The sequence below is a fragment of the Oryza brachyantha genome, chromosome 3 (genome assembly GCF_000231095.2).
Source record: "Oryza brachyantha chromosome 3, ObraRS2, whole genome shotgun sequence".
Classification (NCBI taxonomy): domain Eukaryota; kingdom Viridiplantae; phylum Streptophyta; class Magnoliopsida; order Poales; family Poaceae; genus Oryza; species Oryza brachyantha.
In genome coordinates this window covers 26,576,168-26,584,867 of record NC_023165.2, presented here as the reverse complement: position 1 = coordinate 26,584,867, position 8,700 = coordinate 26,576,168, and the positions used below count along the sequence as shown (strand labels likewise).

The 8,700-nt window shown below is 43.8% G+C and overlaps 1 protein-coding gene and 1 pseudogene across 1 annotated transcript; one reads left to right on the top strand and one right to left on the bottom strand.

The window, feature by feature from the left end:
* Positions 1-2,194: 2,194 nt before the first annotated feature.
* LOC121054011 lies at positions 2,195-2,887 on the top strand (annotated as a pseudogene).
* A 1,200-nt stretch (positions 2,888-4,087) lies between these two features.
* LOC102709637 lies at positions 4,088-5,057 on the bottom strand. Its single transcript, XM_015835162.1, has one exon. The coding sequence runs from the start codon at positions 5,004-5,006 to the stop codon at positions 4,377-4,379; it is 630 nt and encodes a 209-aa protein (XP_015690648.1). The 5' UTR covers positions 5,007-5,057; the 3' UTR covers positions 4,088-4,376.
* Between the last annotated feature and the right edge of the window lie 3,643 nt (positions 5,058-8,700).

Here is an 8,700-nt window from a genome sequence, read left to right as displayed (position 1 = left end):
CACATAGATTGGTTTAGACTTCACAATGCTTGTAAATAAGGTGGGACCCACCACTAAAAAATCTGCATTCTCAACCTCCCGTGTCCCACTCGCGAGATCAAGATTGATCCAACGACCGGGAGGTTAGAAGCAACGGCCTGAAATTTCACCACCAACGGTCACACCAATTTTTTTAGAAATGTATGACAATAACACTGTGTAAATAGTGTCTTTTTACTGGTATCAACCATGTGACTGGTATTAACCTTTTACCACTCTCACAGTGGTTATTAATGGGTAGTAGTTGAGCATTTAATGCTTAGTACCCCTCTTATCATAACATTGTGGATGCCCTTAGAACATCACAAGAAATTTTGTTCAAGAAGAAACGGTTCAGCATTTTAAGTGTTGCCAAGTAAGATGGAAAATATACGAACCTAATGACCTGATTTATAAGAGATTATACGGTCCTTGAGAAAACATCTAGAGGTACTGTTTTATGTATAATTTTAGTATCTCCAGGTTACTTAACACTTTGGCACTAAAATTTTACGCTAAAAAAATATGTACCTCCCAATATATTTCCAAAGATAGTAAAATTGACCTATTTATAAACTGAGTGAACCTGGATGCCACTTGTATCAAGTTTCGTAAAACAACCAAATTCTTGGTTATGTGAAAACAAAGTACTGTACAAGTGTACATTGCAGCGCATGTTGCCAATGTCAGCTACCTGTGGCTATGTGTCGAGTTCCTACTTCCATAGTTCTACGTGGAAGCAACCCAATTAGCAAATCTACTAAAGGTTGTAAAGATGCATAAGCCTTAAAATTCGAACTGTCATGTGTACGTTCGTATTCCTCCTGAATGATTTGAGCATTAGAACATTAGGTGTGTCTTCCTGACAAGCAACCCAAAATTTCAACTTGTTCTTAGTCCAGGTTCTGAAACTGATGGTCGTGGTTCATTACAATCTGAACAGTGAGTACCATATGTTACCAGTAATATCAATTTTAATGGTTTAAATTACTTATTTGTGCACAAATTTTATTCAAATCTCCAAACCTTTGCCCCATGTTAATTAATTCTGTAACCCATTACCTCTGAACAACGGAATGATTTGCGATTGGAGAAACCCAGATGAGTGGCAGCAGCAGATGCTATTGGTAAACTGTAATGATCACATTTAGAGAGTAAATTTGCTCTCTGACACCATCACAATCACAATCACAAAAGAAATAAAACGCATCAATTTTTTCCCCTTATTACAGACTGAAGCAAGTAAACAAAATCAAAATTCGCAGAACAGACAGTTCTGCAGGAGCGAGCTGCGTGCATCATCCAGGAAGAAACAACGCCAAGAAGGCGCGGTGCGATTTGTGATCTGATCCACTCCTCTTGCGATGGAGCTAGTTAAAGAGCAAGTATCTAGTGAGCACGATTGCACGAGCACGCCGCAGGCGGCGCCGAAGAGCACGAAGACGGCGAGGTCGCTGGCGTCCACCTCCTTGAGCAGGTCGAACTCGAGCCCCCTTCCGCTTGAGCTCGGCGACGCACTTGCCGAGCAGCGGCGCGTCCTCCCGCTCCCGCGCGAGCAGCCGCTCCAGCACCGCTTCCGTGTCGGTCTTGTACCGCAGCGCTGTCAGATAAGGAATCAGGACTCCGATCCTGTTGAGATCGTAAGCAACACTTCTGATATCGTGACCGACTCGGAATCGCACCTGGGCGGTTTTCGCCTATAAAACCACAGGAAGATCGTAACTACTGATATCGTGGGATCCAACGAAGAAAGAGACCATGGACAGCATTTGCAACGTCGTCCCTGTGCCTTGCCTCTCCATGGAGCAACACGACAAGTCTGCGGACAGGCCGGCGCTGTTCAGCATCACGGACAAGAAGGCCATCGACGGTGAGATCCCCGGGCTGACCAACGCCAACGCCTGGTTCACGCCGCAGGGATGGATCCTGCTCCGCTCGGCCACCGCCACGTTCCTGCAGAACCCTCAGGATTCCGGTGACAAGGTCCAGCTCCCTCATCTCCCCGAGGGCTTGTCGACCAGATGCTCCTGCGTGCTCTCCGGCCAGTCTTCTCTCCCCGGATGCGTCGTCCTCCTCGTCGAGCCAGTCGCCACCGTCATCTGGTACTGCCACATTGGCGATCAGGAGTGGACCAGACACGAGTACGACATTGGAACACAGCAGTTAAATCCTCCTTCGAACGCGAGAACGTGCCCATATGCGACATCGCCGCTCTCGGAGGCAAGTTCTACTTCAATGGCTGCTTCGAGACCATGGGAGTGCTGGAGTTCACCCCCACGCCGGTGTTCACCTCCATTGAGATCGCCGACCCTATCGCCGGAGGGTTAGGGGTGATGGGCATGGCGGAAGGTTATCTTGTAGAATCCGAGGATGAACTATACATATACATGGTCTGCCTCCGGTTGGACGGTGACTTCAAGATCTATATGATATGACCGTTCATAGGATGGACTTCTTGAGCCAGAAATGGCGTCGAGCTGATGACATTGGTGGCCGTGCATTCTTTCTTGCCCCGTGGTACTTCGGCGCTTCATGTTCGGCTGATGAGTACGGGCTTGAGAAGGACTCTGTGTATGTCTCTTATGCATCGGACATGTGCTTTGAGGTTTCCAGAGTGGAAGATGATGCAACCGAGATACACGAGCTCATCGGTGCTCCTGACTCAACAATGTGGATTTTGCCACTTCAAAGTAGAGATTAGAACGGTCAGAACCAATTCGAGGCCAAAGGAATTGCCCCCACTGTTTCCTAGTGTAACTCTAGTTTGTTATTTATTTTTGGAGCACTTGATGAGTGCACTATGTATAAAATTAGGATTTATTTTTTACATCATATCGTACGGTATACTGAAAGAACAACAATATCTTTCATTGGAAAGAATGGGTTGTCTACAGAGAGAATTCTTTGGAATTTGATAACCTTATTCTGTTGTAGTAAAAACTTGGTAGTTAACCTTGGCGTCACTCGGCTCAGTTCTAATGGTTTAGCATTATTTACTTTTGCTCATATATCTATACGTTGTCTGTCCGCAAGAAACATGCAGTGGATTCGGTGGAAACAAAATACTGTGCCTAGCTGAAAAATGTCACACTGCATGTGGGCAGTTACCTTCTCTCCTTATATTCCAAATCAAAGTGACACACTTGGTAAATCTATTTATAAACTGAGTGAACCTGGACGCCACTTATATTAAGTTTAGTAAAAACAACCAAATTCTTGATTATGTGAACACAAAGTACCGTAGAAGTGTACATTGCAGCGCATGTTGCCAATGTCAGCTACCTGTGGCTATCTGTTGAGTTCCCACATCCATAGTTCTACGTGGAAGCAACCCACCTAGCAAATCTACCCGAGGTTGTAAAGATGCATAAGCCTTCAAATTCAAGCTGTCATGCGTGCGTTCCTATTCCTCTTGAATGGTGTGTCTTCCTGACAAGCAAATATGCATTCTTTTGGTCATGCACTTGGGAATCCAGCACTTTGGGGGGTGTTTAGATTGAGAAAATTTTTAGGAGAAGTGTTACGTTAAATGTTTGACCGAATATCGGAAAGGTTTTCGGACACGAATGAAAAAATGAATTTCACGATTAGTCTGGAAACCGCGAGTCGAATCTTTTGAGCTTAATTAATCCGTTATTAGCACATGTTGGTTACTGTAGCACTTAGGCTCAAAAGATTTGTCTGAACATTTCTTCCGTAACTATGCAATTAGTTTTTTGGTTCATCTATGTTTAATGCTTTATTTAGGTGTTCAAAAATTTGATATAATGTTTCTGAAAAAAGTTTTTAGGAACTAAACAAGGCCTTAGCTTCAGAATGCAGACACTGCAGGCAACCCCAAATTACAACTTGTTCTTTGTCCAGGTCCTGAAACTGATGGTCGTGGTTCATTACAATCTGAACAGTGATGTTTCCCAAAAAAAAAACAATCTGAACAGTGAGTACCATATGTTACCAGTAATATCAATTTCAATGGTTTAAATTACTTATTTGCACAAATTTTGTTCAAATATCCAAATCTTTGCCCCATGGTAAATAATTCTGTAACCCACTACCTCTGAAAAATGGAATGATTCCGGATTGGAGAAACTCAGATTAGTGGCAACAACACATGATATTGGTAAACTGTAATGATCACATTTAGAGAGTAAATTTGCTCTCTGACACAATGACAATCACAAAAGAAATAAAACGCATCAATATCTTTTCCTTATTACAGACTGAAGCAAAGTAAACAAAATCAAAATTCGCAGAACAGACAGTTCTGCAGGAGCGAGCTGCGTGCATCATCCAGGAAGAAACAACGCCAAGAAGGCGCGGTGCGATTTGTTATCCGATCCCCTCCTCTTGCGATGGAGCTAGTTGCAGAGAAGGTATCTGGTGAGCACGAGGACGCCGCAGGCGGCGCCGAAGAGCACGAAGACGGCGAGGTCCCTGGCCGCCCAGTGCCTGGGCCTCTCGCCGCCCTTGGCCTCGACCCGCAGGCTCTTGGCGCGGCGCAGCGCGTCCACCTCCTTGAGCAGGTCGAACTCGAGCCCCTTCCGCTTGAGCTCGGCGACGCACTTGCCGAGCAGCAGCGCGTCCTCCCGCTCCCGCGCGAGCAGCCGCTCCAGCACCGCCTCCGTGTCGGCCTTGTACCGCAGCGCCCACAGCATGGCCAGCGACGAGAGCAGCGACACGAGGCAGGGGATCCAGGAGCGCCGGCACGCGGCCTCCACGGCGGACGCGGGCGCGGAGGCGGAGAGGAAGAGGAGGAGGACGGAGGCGGCGTGGAAGGCGAAGAAGGCGCAGTAGAGGAAGGCGATCTCCTTGCGCGCGCCGTCGAGGCGCGCCTCCCGCAGCGCGACGCGGCGGGCGAGCAGGTCCTCCTCCTTGAGCCACTGCTTCAGCAGCAGCCGGTGCGTCCCGCTCTCCGCGATCTGGCTCAGCGGGTGCCGCGCCTGCGCCTGCGGCTGCCCCACCACGACGAGCGCGTCGGCGGCCGCCATCGATTGGGTTCGCTTCGCTTGGCTTCTTCTCGATCGGCGGTGGTGGGGAGGGGTTTGCGTCGCTTGCGGTTTTGGCGTGGCTGCGCAGGATTTGAAGGGAATCGAGGGGGGCGGGGGCAACGGTCGGGGAGGGAAAAGCGGATGCGCACCTGAGGCGAGGCGGGGCAACGGTCGGAATCGTCGGCGTGGTGGGTATCATTTGGTTCGGCGGTGGGTGCACGCGTCCTCGCTAAATGGGCTACAGTCTGCTTGGGCCGGTTTCTGGTGGCGCGTTCGGCCTGTTAAGATGACAAGGCCAGTGTTGCGGTGGTGTCCACGTACCAACACTAGAAAATCAGGAATTAATATATATATATATATATATTTATATATTAATAAAAAAATTTTAAAATATTTTTTTTTGTCTTTTTGAAAGCAAATCTAGGGCCTGTTTTAGGGAGCTTTTGTTTCTGAGAAGCAACTACTTGGTAGCCAGCTTATGAGAATATAAAAAAACTTTTAAACCCAGCTTCTGTATTCTTAGTTTATTTTATAGAATATGTAAAGACAGGTTTTCAGAAGCTATGGACCGTTTAGAACAGCTTCTGGCAGCTGAAAACTGCCCCAAACTTTCAAAAAGCTGCAGCTGAAAAAAACTCTCTAAACAGACCCCTAATCTCCAAAACGACATGCTAGTGAGCATGACATATAAAATGCTGCCCCCTAGGTAGGCATGATATCCTATGTGGTAATGGAGGAGAGTGGGGAGGAGGATGACCCTTGGACACAAGGGTGCGAATTTTGCAGGCAACTCTCTTGCCACCTAATAACTGGATGTTTTATTTAGCAGGGGCCATGTATAAAATTGCCAAGATGGTATTGCCATTTTGTAGGTGGCCCCACCATGATATAGCTAGCTGATTTAAGATTAAGTAGGGGCTAATTGTAGAACATCCCACGAGAGAGTTGGAGAGATAGGGAGCAGATAGAAAACAACTTTTTATCTATTTATTTTTGATATTTTCTACTCATCAATGACCACACAGGAACAAATCACATAAAATCCAAGCTCAAACGGGTGAACTATGTGAAAAGTTTGGGAAAACTGATTTCCAAAGCTTCTCGCCTCAAAATGGAATCTTGCCAGCAAAATTTCACGATTTTGATTTCGCCAAACTCGACAAAGTGGTAGAGAGGCAAATGTAATTTTTTCTGTAGATATCTGTGGATATAAATTTTTCTCGATTCTAAATTTGTTTGGAAAAATTATTATAATTTTAAGTAAGGTCACTTGAATTAGTGTTCTTATTCCTCTGGGGTGAATTTACAGGTACCCCTCTACCTCAGGCATAAAACACCTTTATACTAGACGGAAGGGGGCAGTCTATAAAATAGCCAAACCCTGTCTCATGTAGCACATAACATTAATGTACTAGAAAATTACACATTAATCAAAAAATAAAAATAGAATAAAAATATAGAAAAGTAAAAAAAATCCATGTGTAAATATAATTTAGAAAAATTCGAGATCCAAATTGGAAATTAAAAATAATTAATATTCCGTGAAGAGTTCACCTGCAAGTGCAATTTGAAAGCACCGACATGCAGGGCATATAACCCAATTCCACTCATTGAAGCGTGTATATATATGTACCCAGCTTCTTGCATTCTGGTCACTATCTTCAGGTACCTCCAGCTCATGGCATTTGAAACATTTTTATCTCTTGATTGAATTGTCCAACAAAATTAGTTTGCTGTGCGGAGAGAAACTCGAAGAATCATGCTTCCTAGCTCGTCCAACCTAATCATTAATCAACCTAACCTATGACGAATTAATGAGTATGCTGTTTATGAGAAATGGCCAGTGGACTCGTTCGGAATGAGCGGCGTCGGAAAGACTCACTCACCGATTCTGAAACAGCAACATAGCTACTGTATCTAGTTAATCTCAGGCAAGTCAAGAATGATTATTGTAGCTTCATTTCTAGGATTAACAGATTCATGCGGTTCGTCTAGATTGAAGCCTTTCTTGTGTCGGGGAGTGTTATTTTAAGCATATACACCGCAGTTTGATAAGGTTATGAAAATGTGGTATGCAATAATTAGACATGTTTTATATAAGTGAAAATCTTGAAAATAAAATTGATGGACGTTCAATTACAAGAAATACAATTTGTGAGTTTGAGTTCTATAAAATATTATTGTACAAACGACTTTGTTCAAAAATATCATCACCATTAGAGTTTCGTCAACATCCTTCCATTAAGTGTTGTAAGATGAACAATGTATTTAATGACACGAGATGGATGAAACCTTTACGGTGATAACGTTTCTTGGACAAAATCATTTGCAAAACGGTGTTTCATAAAACTCACACTCACCAACGGTGTTTCTTACATTTGGATATTTGTCGATGATATTTCTTATATTCTTTTAAATAAATACCATCATAAAGTACAAAGTTTCTGTTGATATAACATAAAAATACAATATTATAATAATCACAGGATAGAAATCATAAGGAAACAAAAGATACTTAAAAAACACCTGGCTGTCTAAGCTAACACACCACAAGACAGCAATTGTTCCGCCATTTTTTGGTTTTGGGTTATGTTTATAACCCAAATTTTGAATTTTCAACCTTAAATTTAGAGTTGATTTTGAGGTTTTTTCACCGAAGTCTATTTTATGGCTTTGACTTTTAGATCGCTATGAACACATATATAAAAGTTTTATTTATAAATTATTTTTCATTTGCAAATATGCCGTTTGGATTTTTCTATTAAAAACCCTAAAGATGACCCACTGTTAGGCCTACAATATAGCCAATTCATTGCAATGCTGTCCTCTCACCTCCTCCAATTCATTCATTGCTTGTACTCAATTTGCAATGCAATATATGCTGATCAGAGGCTATCTTCTTGCCTCCTCCAATCAACTTGCTAGCAACAGAACGACGGCCATCTCCTCCTATGACGAGAGCGTGCATATAGTTTGAGAGTGAGTGGCACCAGGAAAGTGTTTCTGTCGATTCGGTGTGGTTGCTGTTCAAGTTTGATAACAGTTGGTCCTAGCTCGTGAGAGAACACTCTTGGTGATTGAGTGTTCTCTTCCTTACTACTCAGCCATGCCCAATCGAGCTTAGTGCTGGCCCTTCTTCTCGGAGTTATATGGTGGACGATTCGTTCCTTTTGCTTGCATTGTCGCCTCGTCGTGCTGAATTTGAAGAGAAATTTGCACAAAATGGAGGGTGTGGTGGCAATGTTTATGGAGGGGAGATTTTGCGTGATCCTTCAGGAAAGTGCACCATGTGGCGACGCAACGTTCGGATTGGTTGGCATGGAGTATGACTGTATGGTGGCGGTGGGTGCACGAACCATAAAATGACATTTTGTGTATAAATTGATGATTTGGCACTCTATTTGTTACCACTTTAATTATCTTATCACTCATGAATATGATATACGAGATCATCTAAGCTAATAGCCATGACTAAATATGTCAAATAATCGAACTCTAACTTACGAAGTGTAAAAACAATAGAACAACATATCTCTTAGGCACGTGACGATAGCTAGTAGGTGAACGGTGGGCGAGAGGGAATTCTAGCTTTGCCTATTAAGATGATGAACTCACGGTGTTGACCACATACAAGAGCCTCCGTCCAAAGATCTCGCGAGGACATTCACCATTTACTGATGATATTGTGCTTTTG

What these genes read in the sequence shown, in the direction of transcription:
- LOC102709637 (XM_015835162.1), bottom strand. Translation starts at nt 5,006, where the DNA reads ATGGCGGCCGCCGACGCGCTCGTCGTGGTGGGGCAGCCGCAGGCGCAG.